Source organism: Prorops nasuta, unplaced genomic scaffold (genome assembly GCF_024137725.1).
Source record: "Prorops nasuta isolate Cenicafe-Biocafe unplaced genomic scaffold, Cenicafe_Pnas_1.2 PNAS00017, whole genome shotgun sequence".
Lineage (NCBI taxonomy): Eukaryota > Metazoa > Arthropoda > Insecta > Hymenoptera > Bethylidae > Prorops > Prorops nasuta.
The window spans coordinates 4492829-4507534 of record NW_027116814.1 but is presented as its reverse complement, the minus strand read 5'-3'; the positions used below and the strand labels follow the sequence as shown (position 1 = coordinate 4507534).

Sequence of the window (14706 nt, the reverse complement as noted above, 5' to 3'; positions counted from 1 at the left end):
AAACTTGGCAGGATAATTGAGAAAGTTGTGGGAAATATTAAATGTGGAAAATAACGATTTACCTGATTTAATTATCGTAATAGAGCAAAGATTATTCCAATGAACAAAGAAATATTCGGAAACGTTTTTCCATGGTGAAAACTTGACAGGATAATTGAAATATTTACGGGAAATATCGAAACATCGAAAGGACGATTTATCTCATTTAATTATCGTAATAGAACAAAGATTGTTCCAATAAACAAGGAAATATTCGGAGACGTTTTTCCATGGCGAAAACTTGGCAGGATAATTGAGAAAGTTGTGGGAAATATTAAATGTGGAAAATAACGATTTACCTGATTTAATTATCGTAATAGAGCAAAGATTATTCCAATGAACAAAGAAATATTCGGAAACGTTTTTCCATAGTGAAAACTTGACAGGATAATTGAGATATTCATGGGAAATATCGAACCTACCTCATTTAATTATCGTAATGAGAAAAGATTGTTCCAATAAACAGAGAAATATTCTCCCAACCTTTTTCCATGACAGAAACTCGCCAGTACAATTGAGACATTTGCAAGAAACATCGAAACTTCCCAAAACAACGATTTACCTCATTCAATTATCGTATTAGAAGAAAAGATGGAAAGATAAGAACGGGAGAAAGACGGTTGGGAAAGAGCTGGATGACGAGAGGGAACCGAGGGAATCTAAATAGGGAGAAAGGCGGTAGCGTTAAGAATTTCGCAGCGCGTTATACGACCGGCCCTTAATAATTGAAGGCCAAGAACCCTCGTTTAAGCTTTATTGCTGGCAAAATTATACTACTTCCGCGAAATGCCCGGTCAACGCGTATACGCGCGCTAATATTCTAGCTCTCTTGACCCAACCAAACCTTGCAGCCCTAGCTCTCTATGAATATCTCCTCTCCGCGTCCTAGAAAGCTTTCTCTCTCTCTCTCTAAACTCTTCGTTCCTCTTCCTCTTCTTCTTCTTGTCCTCCTCCTCCCCCCCCCCCCTCCGAACCGACTCACCACAGCCCCGAAAACTTGTCAAAATTAAAACGTGTGTTTTCGCCACAATTTCGCTCCTTTGCCAAAACCTGCCATCTCTGGTTATAAATTTTTCGAAATGCGCTTCTCCCTGTCTTTGACCGCGCTTTCTTTTACGCTTCCATTATTACCTCTCGTTATATATATATATATATATATCGTGTACGTACGTTGGCTTCAAAATTACCATTTTTCGTGGCTCGCGTTGTATTTGCATATTTGCTGCTTTGAAACGTATCGTGAATTTTTTTAAACTTTAATTTTCTTTTTTTCCTCCTCTTCCCCCTCATTTTTCTCATAAGTGTCTATTTGGTGATTCCACGGAATTTTTACTGCCGCTTTTTCACGATTTAATGCATCGTAATTGTATAAGGAGGATTTTTTTTAAACATTAAATTCTAGGCTGGGCACGGTCCTTCGTAATTTTGTTTTTATTACGTAATAATTCATGATTCTTTATGTCGCTGAGGACAAGATTCTCGCGAATTTATTCGGGCGACTCGACGAGATACGAGAGGAGTCCCGAGATGAATTTTTCTATGATATTACGTAATTGTTGCGCGAGTAAGCGTTTATTGTAGAAAAGCACATCTCGGCGCCAAGTAAAATGGCGGAAGTGGTGTCCGGACAGCGAGGAAACTGGTAAACGTAGACGGCGCCACGTGTTGGGTCCACTGGACAAAATCTTTTTCTCTTTTCTCGTCTTTCACTCTCGTCATTTATTTCGCTCGATTTTCTTTACGAAAATTAATATTTTTTATATACGAGATAATCCTGATTAGCAGTTGATTAATTCGTTACTCGTTATTCAATATTTTTTTTGCAACGTAAAATAAAAGATATTGCAATAAAAGGTTTGACATTTCGCACCGTTCAAGCATTAATCGAATATTTATACGAATTCAATTTTAAAATTAAATTCTAACATTGTTGTAAAACAATTATTATTCTTGAGAATAAAAATTACAAAATCAAGTGTAATTTTATAAATAAATAATTAGAGTGTACTTTGTGCCAATGAGGCTGGATTGTTTAATTGAGTCGATAGAAAATTACGAGAATATTTTATAAAATGGCGGAGATACAGATACAACTGAGTGTAGGGTATTGGGGGACGAAAACACGATTTACGAACCACAATAAGTCTTCCCTTAGCAAGGGGAGAATTTCAATGCAAAGGGGGTAAGGGTTGCGCGCCCATTGGTTAAAAAGGCTCCTGGCCGGAAAATCCTGGAAAATATCTCTTCGCTATCGAAGCGACATCTGTGAAATTCCCTCTAAACCAAAAGAACAGGTTCTATATATACCATCCATAATACAGAACACTGCTTTATCATTGAACGTTCATATATCGATCATCGATCAAGAATAAAGTTACTTTTATCAATTTTTCTCTTCGTTCTTATAATCTGTGGCATCTGGCTTAAATAACTCTCGATTTAAATAAATTTTTTCTTAAATAAATTATTTTTTATCATTAGTTATGAGAGCCAAATACTTGTATAAATTTTGTGAATAATTAAAGAGCATCGATAATGGGAATTCATATTCGACGCAATAAAACAAAAAAATCAAATTAACAAATATTTACGTTTTTAATAAACTTTTAATTATTGCATAAATTACACTTAAGAATAATTGTGAAAGTGCAACGCGATAATTCAAAGCGCTGTCGATGTGATTTTTTACACAAGTAAACTAATAAATATATAAAGAGAACAGTTGGAAATATTGCTTTTAGTAACACGAATCGTCACGCTCCAATCCACATTGAATTTATGTACGAGCCGCATAAACTCACATAGCTATCAAATTTAAGAATAATTACTGTATATATACGTTAGCGCCTTAGATTTACGATGGACAGAAATGTTTCTAATTAAAACAATCGTCGTTACATAATATTTTATCGATTCGAGTCTTTTTTTTTAATTCGTGATCCTGCTAGTACGTCATTTATCGATGACACATATATATATATATATACCTATGTCTGTATATTCACAAATCGAGATAATAAGTTGATAAACCGAAGCAAACATAAAACGCGAGAAAAAGCAAATGCAAAAACGAATTTATACATCGTCCTTTCGCGTAATGGCAAAGTCACTGATTTTCTGGGGATCCGTATCAATATTTTTTCTATTTATTTTTCTGTGTTATTCAGATGCCAAATGCGCGCTTATGCAATTCTCGAAGGTCTTCTTAATTTCCACAACCTGATTTATCCGACTGATAAGCGTGACTTTGCAATTTTTTTTCCAATAAAATTAATCATATCGAGGCAGCCTGAATTCGAGCCAATCCATTGAAATTCATTCGGCAGTTGGTGTAGATTTCATCTATACGTCTCGGTGTTTTAAACTATTGAAATTAATTCACCAAGATAGAAGCCTCGTAATTAACGTTAGGAGCTTGACAGAAATTTGTATAAAATCTGGAATAGCCAGCTATTTTTCCAAGCTCGACCTATATCGATATTTTGTCATTCATATTCAGCGCGTTACACCTCGTTGATAAACTTGGTTCTACCTGCATTTATATGATTGTGCAATTTTCCGTCTCGCTAACAAAATTCATTGGTAATTGAATGATGCAATAGTCCGGTTTTCAAGTTCTCCTAGCACACCTCGAGTAGCAGACCAAAGCTTCTACGAATCGTTTATAATATTGTATATATATACAGGGTGTCCCATGAAGGATGGCCATGCCAATAATACCATCGGATAGGGGGCAAAAATCTAAGCAAAAAAGTCCTAATAACTTTTTTGCTAGCTCCTTTAGTTAAAAAGTTATTTGGAATTAAAGATTATCGATTATAGTAGGCCTTCTTTAAGAAGTTTGTTTTGGTCGCGTTATAAGGCCAAAAATGCTAAGATTCTGTGAATTAGAATACTTAAAAAAATACAAAGCCAAACATCCACTTGAGACTATTGAAGGGGTTGAAGGGCGATCGGCAGCTTCGAGTGCAAGCGCCATAAAAACAATCAAAACATAAACACACCGCTTCAATAGGCTCAGGTGAATGTTTGGCTTTGTCTTTTTCTTAGTATTTTAATTCACAGAATCTTTCTGGCTCTATAACGCGACCAAAACAATCTTTCTCTTTAAGAAAAGAACTACTATAATCGATAATCTTTAATTGCAAATAACTTTTTAACCAATAGTGCTAGCAAAGAAGTTTTTAGAACTTTTTTACTTAGTTTTTTGTCCCCTATCCGATGGTATTAACGTGGCTACCGTTCGTGGAACACCTTGTATATAGTACATTCAGGTTTTACTAAAAACTATTTAAAACCCAAACTACAAAAATTTACAAAGCTTTTTATATACATGTGTGTGTATAACGGCATAATTCTAATAGCTTTATTCACCATCATCCTCCTCGTATATTCATCGGATGATCAGTTGGGTTGAAGAAGACCAGAGAAAGCTCCAAGAATTAAAATAAAATAAAATAAAAGATGCCATCAGCCACCGAAGATAAAATTTATAATGCTTTTATAGATGTCATTGGATCTTTTGGAGGATGATGAAGTTCGGAATAATATTGAATATAGTTATTTAAGGTTGTACAGCAGGAAGGACGATATGTGGTACATCGACCTCCTTATGGTAAAAGCTTCGCTCGGTCTCAGCCGATTCTCAACGTGAACGGTCTCTGGACTTAGACATTAGCATATAATGTACGTGTGTATATATACACACATATATATATACTGTGTATAGTCATAACAACAGTTACATCTCATTGCACGGAGAGGAGAAAGAGAGACCAGTTTGAGACTTTGGTTCAATCGACTCGCAGTCTCCAACAGTCAAACTTGACAGCCGTGGCTTCACCGTTGGAGAAAGGTGCACGTGTTTTCAACTGATAAATCGAGTCCAAGCTTCTAATATAATATTCATCACTGGATGATTGGAAAAGTGCATGATTCAGTCTCATTTCATTGGTGAACGGTCTCTCCTGAACGAGCACCACTGTTTACAATTATATATATAGTAAACCATATCAAAGGCGTAAAAATTGCAGCCGGAGGAAGAAAAGAGGAGAGACCACGACCACTCGAGTTTCTTATCAGTTCACTCGACTCATTCCACAGTCAAACATTGTCGTGGCTCCGCTACTGCGAAAGGTACACGCGTTTTCAACTGATAAAATCGAGTAAAATCTTCCAATATAATATTCATCACTGAACGACTAAAAAAGTGCATGATTCAGTCTCGTTTCATTGGCGAACGGTCTCTCCTGGATGAGCACCACTGTTTACAATTATATATATATATATATATATATATATACATATATATATATAGTAAACTATATCAAAGGCGTAAAAATTGCAGCCGGAGGAAGAAAAGAGGAGAGACCAGCACGACCACTCGAGTTGACTCGAGTTCCTTCCGACATTGGTTCATTCGACTGATTCCACAGTCACACTTAGTCGTGGCTCCGCTACCGCGAAAGGTGCACGCGTTTTCTTCCTCTCACGATCGACATTATAAAGTTCTTTCATATCTTAAACACTGTCCATTGTTCAATCGAAAAGGTGCACTATATGCCTTATCACACATTGTTTCGTTCAAGCTGCAATTATATTCATGCAACACTGCTCGATCGATCAGAACTCTTACATCGGTTTTAACTCTCTCAGTGGATTTACCGATAATCTTCATCGAGACAAGAGCTAAAGATTTGTTAATATTCTTCTTTTTTTATAGAAAATTCATGAGAAACATTAAGAGTATTTTAATCATCAGAATTCCTATATCGGTTTTGACTCTCTCAGTGGATTTACCGATAATCTTCATTGAGAAAAGAATCAAAGATTTGTTATTATTGTTCTTTTTTTGTAGAAAGTTCATAAGAAAAATTAGGAGTATTTCAATCATATTTTTGTATTTTATGTAAACATTGGTTATTGCACCACTCTTGATAAATAATGATTTGCATTTTTTTTCTTGCATTTGTCTTCTACTCGCGTAACACTAGCGAAGATGTATGGCTAGTCTCGTTTTATCATTTATCAAACGTAACCAGTTTCTATGAGTAACATGCGTCATCCTTACGTTGACCAGTTTGAAATGATCTTTTCCGCTTACTAAGAGAGAATTATCCTTATCACTTCTCGCAAGACCAAGTTTATATGTTTTTTTCGTTGATTTTAGGCCGAGGAAATGATGCTACCGCTTTTTCTGGCATTTTTCCTCACTTTTGGGAGTCTTTGGCAATCGCACTCGGTGCAGGGATTGGAATCGATAGTGGAGATCAAAAATGGGACTTTGGCTGGTATCGTAATGAGATCCAGGAAAGGCAGGGAGTTTCTTGGGTTTCGGGGAATCCCATATGCCTTGCCTCCACTCGGGGAACTCAGATTCGAGGTAATTTCCAGTTTCCCTTCTTTTCAATCATCACCTTCCACTTACTCCTCTCTCTCTCTCTCTCTCTCTATAATATATGTGCACATTAACGATTCGATAAATTACACTGGCAAGGTGCACTCGAAACTCTGCTCGAAAGCGTTATCCTTTTAATTAGCGTAAAGGTATTCGTATTTCCCTGTGGAGTCGATCAAATCTAATTTTCCCTTGGATCGAAGGAGCCAGTGATTCTTGGATCTCGTTCTGCTCTATTAAATTTTATATCATATATATATATATATAACATGATGAAATTAAATTCTTAAAGAAATTATTGAAATATTGGGTACCACTAAAATATTACAAATTATAGTTCACGTGTAAATTTTCTTCAGCCTCCTAAACCAGCAGCATCATGGACAGGTGTGTTGGATGCTGGAAAGGATTCGAATATTTGCACGCAGAGGAACATCTACACTCATCAAGAGGAAATAGTCGGGCATGAGGACTGTTTGTATCTGAACGTCTACACTCCTAAGGTACCAGGAGCAGAAGACAAGCTCCACCCAGTGATGATCTGGTTCCATGGAGGAGGCTGGCTCACCGGTGCAGGTCATTCGGAATTTTATGGACCAAAATTCCTGCTCGACCACGATATGGTTCTCGTGACCTTGAACTTCCGGTAAGGAGCAGGAGAGAGACCAGTGAGATACGGGAGTGGCTCAAACTGGTACCAATGAGAACACGAAGAGTTCTCGATGATGGAATATTCCGATGAAGGAAAATTTGTATCTCAGGTTGGGACCACTGGGATTTATCAGTATGGAGGACATGGTGATTCCAGGAAACATGGCGATGAAGGACCAAGCTCAGGGCATCAGATGGGTCAGCGAGAATATCGCAGCCTTTGGTGGAGACCCGAACAGAGTGACCATTTTTGGAGAGAGTGCTGGAGGTGCCAGTGTTCACTACCACATGATCAGTCATTTGTCCAGAGGTGAGTCTCTTCAGCTACATTGTTGACGCAACATCGAATCCCTTCCTCGTTGAATTATTGGACTCTTGTTTCTTCAGGTGTGACCTTGTAATGACGTAGAATAAATTTCAGGGCTTTTTCATCGTGGAATATCTCAAAGTGGAACTGCATATTGCCCGTGGACTTTGACCCAGCCCGGTGAAGCCAAGAAACATGCAAAGATGGTTGCTGAAAAATTAAAATGTCCCTCGAAAGACTCGAAGGCCATGCTGAAGTGTCTCAAGACCAAATCAGCCGTTGATATCATAGGAACCGATCGTTTGTTCCAGGTGAATATTAAATTCTTGAACATATAGTAATAGATGGCAGACTGCGAAATTAGATTACGGAATAATGCGAGGGAAGATTAGCTTTTACTTTCCTCTAAACGATCTGATCCTACAAATTGGATAATTGCACGTTTCACTTTTACGGCTAGTTTACCTGACCGCGGGTCATTAACCTACATGCTGTAAGTATTTAACGGAGCTTGAAGTTTAGAATGAACATTTGTAAATTTCAAATTTTTCAATTTCTTTGCTCTGTAAGTGTAGAGATTGATATATCTTTTTAAAGTGGTTTTGCTAACTTGAAATTGATTAAATTTGTTTAATTTGGTAAGAAAATCATTGGTCCAGCAGATTTTCCATCGATGAACATTGTTCATCCTTTGAGAATCTATTTTACGAGACAGTAATAATAGCATCCGAAGATAAGCATTATGCAAATTTCTGATTTCATAATACAACGTTAAATACGTATTCCACGAAAAAGGGGAGCAAAAAATCCATTGTTTTTAGACCATTTAGAGCAGCTGTGCCTTATGCAATCAGCAAACGTGTCTGAGAAACATTCGACCGACACTTTTTCTCTCCAATTCGATTGTAGCATTATGTACGAAAATCACATGCAAATCGGATTATATTTCCCATTAAAATAGTAAAGGGATTAAGATTCGACTGGACAAGTGGTACCAAGAGACTTTTCAAAATGAGCCAGACTATTATAATCACATTAAAAATAATCGCTTATTAACCAAAGAGATTAGACGTATATATGTATATATAAGACGAATTTGCTCCAGTTTCATTAAATTCTCGTTCCAGTCTTAGGACGATCGTCCTTGGTCAGCTTTCGTTGAATTTTCTCCAGCCTCGATGTTGCGTAGAAACGAGACCTTGCCAATGAACCACGCTCCGTTAAAAAACCTTGGTTCACGCGTAGCGAAACATGAAGCACATCCTGTAAAAGTAAAAAAAAAAAAAAAAGAAACAAAGTTGAGAGAAGGTTTGCCGTGACCAGGATTCGAACCTGGGTTACTACGGCCACAACGTAGGGTCCTAACCACTAGACGATCACGGCTATCGCTCAACTTGGTTAACAACAACGTTGATCTAAAAGTTCAATAATTACCTCAACGTTCCACATACGCAAAGAGCAAACACGCCTTAAATCTTATCTGCGTAAATTCGAGCTCCGCAGATACGTGGAAAAAACGGGTTATCCGCGTGGAAACCTGAGCGAGCGTGGCGTCTTATCGTGGAATTAAGTTTTGCATATTCGACGTGGAAGGGATTTTTAAAAAGTTCGCTCCTACACGCACGATGAATGAATTTATACGCGCTATATTCCATAGCATTCCTCGCGTGAAATTATTTTACACGCAATAGTGAGGCTCGGGGTATATCGAACGGTCGAATAAACCGTGAGTCAAAGTGTTCGTGCCGGGAAAACCAGTTTCGCACATTGATTCAAGCATGCACGTATTATGCGGATAATTGCGCCAATTTTATGAGTAATCAGAGTCCAGTTTACTTAGCAGAATTGGTACCGCCCTTAGTGGACGAAATTTGATGAAAAAGAGACTTTCTCGATAGTAATTAGCGCAGCATCCTTTCACTCGTAGCCTTTCGATATGCTTTTTTTTGTTCTTTTTTCAGGAGTTCGATTACTGTCCCATGATACCGTTCAGGCCAGTGGTGGAACCAAAGCATTCTGGAGCATTTTTGAGCGAGGATCCATTTGTGGCTACCACATCAGGCAACATTGTTGATATCCCTTGGATGGCGGGGATAACGTCGGAGGAAGGGTCCCTCAGAGTCCCAGGTCTGTCTTTTTCCTTTGTAACAATCATCAGTGATTGTATACACATATATATAAACGCTTCGTGGAGTGTATACAACACTCGACTATTTTCCAAGCAAATCAGACTGTGATATGCATGTATATGGCTGAGGTATTAATCTATGGTAAAACGATCCTTTCAGGACTTTATGGGTTGTTCGGTGGCAAATTGATTAAGCAGTTAAACGACGAGTTTACGGAGATCGCACCGATTAGTTTGCTTTATAAGGAAACCTGCCCTGCGCATTTACTCGACGACGTAACAAAAAAGATTCGAGAATTTTATTTCGGTGATCGAGACATTGACACCTCCACTAAATTCTCGACCATCAATGTAAGAATTTTACAGTTTTCTTTTTAATCGCGTTTACATAATTTGGTTTATTTTATTCAGCGATTTAACTGGTCTTCTTGTTATATTTCAGATGTACAGCGATGCGTGGTTCACTCATGGTGCCTCTCGAACCATTCGAGATTACTTTAAGCAGATGTCTTCCCCACTTTATTACTATTACTTCGCCTACAAAGGGAGCGCGTCCTTCAGCAGGATTTTTGGCGATCCCTCTCAGGATTACGGAGTTTCCCACGCTGACGATCTTCAATATCTTTTCCCAGTTGGAGAACAATTATTCCAGGACACTCCACTGTCCCAGGAAGACCATAAGATGATCGATTCTGTCACGAGCTTGTGGTTCAATTTTGCAAAATCCGGGTAAACGCCCCTTAATTCTCCTTTCAGTACGATTATCTCGTGGAATTTCTCAACGTTGATATACGAGATTCCATAAGTCATTTTATAAATAATTCATATACGAGTGTATTTATACACGCGAGGAAAAAAAACTGTATCGTCAATTAGAGTAAATTTCTAGTGATTTGCAGTGGTAAGTGCACTTTGTAATTTACCAATTGCTAGACTGAATAAATGTGAAGGGAGAGAGAGAGAGAGAGAGAGAGAGAGAGAGAGACTTTGCGAGAAAAAAGAACGTCTTTGTCACAGCGATAAATAGTGGAAATCGTGGAATTCGTCCTTGCGGTATAACGATGCTGCGAATAGCTCATCGCTCTAATATTTTTTGTTCATTTCTCTTTCGCTTTTTTATACCGTTTATATCCACTCTGAATCGTGCAAAAAAATCATCGCTCTTCAAAGGTCGACGTGTGAGAGTGGTTGGTTGAAATATTGGTGTTAATGTTTCAGAAATCCCACTCCGGATGTGACGTCACAAGTTCCAGTCAAGTGGAAGCCAGTGAGGACCGAGAGCTTGGAGTACCTTCACATTGGAAACGATGGAATTAGAATGTCGAAGAACTTGCTGAGCGAGAGGCTGAATTTCTGGGATACTTTGCCTATTCGAGATGGTTCCAAGAGGTACAACGACGTCGATCGCTCGAAGGACGAATTGTAAAGGAGTAAACTCACGTAAAAGAAAAAGCAAGGCTTTTAAACAATGAAAAATAATCAGGAGAACCTGTACAATGTTTATACCAAATTGTAGAGCAATTTTGGAAACTACATACAAAGCCATATATCTGTTACATAAATTCTCTTCCACGAGTGTTCAATTATATTCATTGATAAGGACGGACCAAAACGTTTGTATTATATATTTAAAAGATTCTAATCAGTCGAGGCTTTCATTTCTTGCTTCTCCTTCCCTTCTTCTCCACACTATTTCTTTTCCCAGTGTTCTCCACCTGCGTTTCCTCTTTAGTCTCCTTTTTCCAGCTTTCAGAAAAATTAAACGGACTGGCTCTTTCCAGTAATTCGATTGTCCTTGCCCCTAGCATAATTGAATTATGTCCAGCCACTTTTTTCAAAGCTGTTCCTTCACTCTCATGATTTATGTAGTGCTCGCATGAAATCTCGTGAATCGTTTCAAATTCTAGTCTCCTGGCTAAACGCAATTTAAATACGACAATTAATCTTGTCAATTAATATGCGTCCTGTAATTATTAAAATTGGCACCTATTCTTTGGCTGATGGAAGAGCTGAAGAGTCCAACGCAGGCGGGAAGGAAAAGGCTTTGCGCTTGGTGAACGCAACAATTGATCAATGCCGTTCCAATTCCATTTCGTTGATGAGACGGCTCGACGCATACCGCGTATATGTGCAAATATTTATCGATTTTCAATTTTTCCTTTATATCCACTTTGAAAAAAACGTCTTGCTTTAGCTTGATTACTCGAGAAAAGAGCTCTCCGGGAAACGACTGTGGATAATAAAAATTCTTGTGAATTGCAATGAAAACACAAATTGTTCCAGCAAGAAACGTATACTACCTTTACTCTATCGTCGATTTGCCATTGATCCTTGAAATCGACGTCTGCAATTGCGACACCGATCAGTCTCCCCGTGCCGTCTTGAATAACGCATAAACTGTTTCCATTTGTCATTTTGTCTAAAATGAACTGAGAATACGAGGTGCTCGACGCGACGTCGGACAATAATTCAAAAGCCTCGCAGAGTGGCTCCAGTCGAAAAAAATGCTTCTGCATGGAACGAGCAAAATCATCATTTTTGTGACAACGATGGAAAAAGATTGTTCTTAAATAATACTGTACATTTATCAAGGTTAAAGCTTCGTTGAATCGATCGGAACACATATCAATTATCCTGTATCCATTGGCCATTCTCTCCCAAAGTATTGGCACGCATTCTTCGTATTTCCCTTTGAGGTAATAATCGTCAGTTATGGTGCTCGTGGATTCTTTAAAACTGATGCGAGAGTCCTTTGAAGTCACTTTTTTATCCTCCATTCGGTACCGCAATGTTTATACAGGTTATCGGTGCAAACGGACGCTTTGTTTTTCCATCCTTCCCCTCCTCCTCCTCCTCCTCCAGTTGTTACTATTGTTATTGTTCATAGCTCTGTTCACGGTATAATAACAATAGTTCTAACCAAACTGAACCCTGTGAAACAAAATGACGTTTAGTTGCAGAAATTTACCATAAAATTTTGGTTACTATTCTCGGGGAGTTGAAAGATGACTGAGAATGCTAATGACGAGGACGAGAAACTTTTGCAAATCGAGGCGAAAATTCGCGAACCGATTCTTTGGGGCTCCCCACCGATTTGCAAAATCATGGACTTGCAGGAGTCGCACTATGTCGAAGCTTTAAAATTAATCAAGGTTAACTGAAACTTTGTGACAATATTTTCTGACAAGTTCATTGTTCTTTTCTAATTAGCATTATTACTTTCCGGATGATCCTTTGTGGAAAAACGATTACCAGGACGACAGAGAGTCTGTTTTAGCTTACCTTGATTCAGTAGAAACTTGGATAAAAGATACCACGAGTTTAATAGCGGTTAGTGCTACAACTGGCCGTGTTGTGGGGGTTATTGTTCTTAGAATACGAAGCTTCACGGAGAAACTGGACACGTTTGATCGAGTAATCGTAGGTAACACAATTACGATTATCCTTGTCTTCTCTTAAACTGACAATAAAATCCAATTTACATGAAATTTAGGATTACGAAGGAGACTTCCACAGAAAGGTTATGCACTTGACTAACACATTGATAAAAGAGACAAATGTTTTTGCGAGGTTAGGTTGCGACGAGTATCTTAGAATTTACGTTCTGTGCGTTCACCCATCCTACAAAAATAAACAAATAGAGAAGGCTCTTTTGTCTGCAACGATCAAAAATGCGATTGCTCTTAAAATGCTGGCAATTGGTGGAATATTTACCACAGGTGAGAGCCAAGAACTCGCCGCTAGTTTTGACTTTCAATTAATGTCCGAAATCAGATACGGAAAGTGGCTCGTGAACGACACGGTGGTTTTCGATAATCCTGGACAAGGGAATTACTCGGTAGCTTTTATGAGTCTGCAATTATCCGAAAGTCTTCAAGAAAAGTCGTACGCCGAGGATGATGATTGACTGAAAGAAAAATATTTAAATACACAATCCACAGATACAACGAGTGAATAAATATTATTTTAATAATTGATGCAACACTTCTTTATTCGAGAGTACCGCTTTTATTCCATTTTCGAGGTATTCGCAGGGATTGCGTGACGTATGATAACATAATCGTACAAGTTTCTACCTTACCGATTTCCCGACTGAAGATGTATTACCAATATTCGACTGAAAGTAAAACTTTTTTTCCTTAAAAAAGAAAACCCACGAAAATTTTATTAACATGTTTGACAAAATTGCAAAGCAAAGGATACGTGATCAGATGTATCAAGTAGTGTTTTTCCAATCAATGACCAATCACATAAATCCGTTGAGAAGCAGCCAAAGTCCCGCCAAAATGCGCCAAAACTTTATTTCGGTGTTACTGCCAAATGTTAAGCATTCGTGCCGAATATGCTTAAATCGTTAATAAAATCAACGATAATATTTTTGGTAATACTAATTAGCACTTATTGTCAGAGCTATAGTTATCAATAGCTGGTTATCGAATGTGCGTTTGACTGTGGTTGTATGGTTGGCGAGAAGATGGCGGTAGTGCAACGCGTAAGAATGGATCGGATTGGTGGGTGAAGTTGGAGGGAACGATGATGCGCGCGCTGAACGACGACTGCGCGCCAAGGAGCCGAGGAGAGAGCAGGAGTGGAGAGGCAGCGCAGCAGAGAGTGGAACTACGAGCTACGAAGGAAGGAGAGGAGAGCTGTGCCGAGGTGGAGAGTGGAGAGCGGAGAGCAAGAACACAGTGGAGTGGACAGGACAGGACAGACAGTCGGATTGAGTAGAGTCAGTGCATGGCGGCCCGAGGCCCATCGATATTGTATCGCGCGAACCACGCCAAGTATTCGTCGCGAAGTAACCAGTGTTTCGTGTTGCTCTACGGCGAAACGCCCCTATTTTTTAGAATCGAAATTTCTGTTCGATCAATCGACAAGTGCCACTCAGTGCTCCAGTGATTTAACGCTATTCTCCTGCGACCAATCTCCTCCACCACCGCTGCGGACACTTCTCTTCCGGGCAGATCATCGCGAGAATCCCAAGGTGAGCAATGGTCTTTACTAGAAAACAGCATGCAGCGTTCGTGTATCCACATCCAGACAAGCAGCGCAAAGCCAGTATCGTCTGAAAAGGCACACGGAGTAATCTTGCTCCTCGTTGTGCCGATAGCCAAAAAATTGGCGCGTACTACGTAACGGTGCGAGTGTGTGGTAGGAGTACGACAGGTACGTTGAGGCTCGCGA

The 14706-nt window shown here is 38.8% G+C and overlaps 3 protein-coding genes and 1 non-coding gene across 8 annotated transcripts; 2 read left to right on the top strand and 2 right to left on the bottom strand.

Annotated features, from left to right (window-relative positions):
• The first annotated feature begins 4872 nt into the window (after positions 1-4872).
• Positions 4873-11169, top strand: LOC136779579 (carboxylic ester hydrolase). 5 transcript variants are annotated; one of them, XM_066737227.1, is made up of 9 exons: positions 4873-4894; positions 6209-6421; positions 6796-7082; positions 7198-7397; positions 7509-7705; positions 9356-9521; positions 9683-9873; positions 9965-10251; positions 10741-11169. In XM_066737227.1, exons 2-9 carry the CDS (start codon positions 6218-6220, stop codon positions 10946-10948), a joined length of 1740 nt encoding a protein of 579 aa, XP_066593324.1. In that variant the 5' UTR covers positions 4873-4894; positions 6209-6217; the 3' UTR covers positions 10949-11169. The 5 variants fall into 5 exon arrangements, with proteins under 5 accessions (XP_066593324.1, XP_066593323.1, XP_066593321.1 ...); XM_066737226.1 differs by lacking the exon at positions 4873-4894 and adding an exon at positions 4953-5175; XM_066737224.1 differs by lacking the exon at positions 4873-4894 and adding an exon at positions 5410-5507.
• On the bottom strand, positions 8706-8777 carry TRNAH-GUG (transfer RNA histidin (anticodon GUG)). The gene has a single exon. It is a non-coding gene; the product is annotated as a tRNA-His (tRNA).
• Positions 11164-12937, bottom strand: LOC136779581 (uncharacterized). Its single transcript, XM_066737228.1, has 5 exons — positions 12805-12937; positions 12105-12453; positions 11823-12032; positions 11509-11752; positions 11164-11437 (listed from the first exon to the last, which is right to left on the bottom strand). Exons 2-5 carry the CDS (start codon positions 12297-12299, stop codon positions 11178-11180), a joined length of 909 nt encoding a protein of 302 aa, XP_066593325.1. The 5' UTR covers positions 12300-12453; positions 12805-12937; the 3' UTR covers positions 11164-11177.
• Positions 12528-13557, top strand: LOC136779526 (uncharacterized). The gene is made up of 3 exons (XM_066737150.1): positions 12528-12674; positions 12733-12942; positions 13016-13557. The coding sequence occupies exons 1-3, from the start codon at positions 12528-12530 to the stop codon at positions 13427-13429; spliced, it is 771 nt and encodes a 256-aa protein (XP_066593247.1). The 3' UTR covers positions 13430-13557.
• The last annotated feature ends 1149 nt before the right edge of the window (positions 13558-14706 follow it).

Coding starts and splice junctions, on each gene's coding strand:
- LOC136779579 (XM_066737227.1), top strand. CDS start 6,218: ATGATGCTACCGCTTTTTCTGGCATTTTTCCTCACTTTTGGGAGTCTT. Junction 9,522..9,682: donor AGGGTCCCTCAGAGTCCCAG/GTCTGTCTTTTT, acceptor CGATCCTTTCAG/GACTTTATGGGTTGTTCGGT. Junction 10,252..10,740: donor TTCAATTTTGCAAAATCCGG/GTAAACGCCCCT, acceptor TTAATGTTTCAG/AAATCCCACTCCGGATGTGA.
- LOC136779581 (XM_066737228.1), bottom strand. CDS start 12,299: ATGGAGGATAAAAAAGTGACTTCAAAGGACTCTCGCATCAGTTTTAAA. Junction 12,033..12,104: donor AAGCTTTAACCTTGATAAAT/GTACAGTATTAT, acceptor CGTTCCATGCAG/AAGCATTTTTTTCGACTGGA. Junction 11,753..11,822: donor AAATCGACGATAGAGTAAAG/GTAGTATACGTT, acceptor TATTATCCACAG/TCGTTTCCCGGAGAGCTCTT.
- LOC136779526 (XM_066737150.1), top strand. CDS start 12,528: ATGACTGAGAATGCTAATGACGAGGACGAGAAACTTTTGCAAATCGAG. Junction 12,675..12,732: donor AAGCTTTAAAATTAATCAAG/GTTAACTGAAAC, acceptor TTTTCTAATTAG/CATTATTACTTTCCGGATGA. Junction 12,943..13,015: donor ACACGTTTGATCGAGTAATC/GTAGGTAACACA, acceptor CATGAAATTTAG/GATTACGAAGGAGACTTCCA.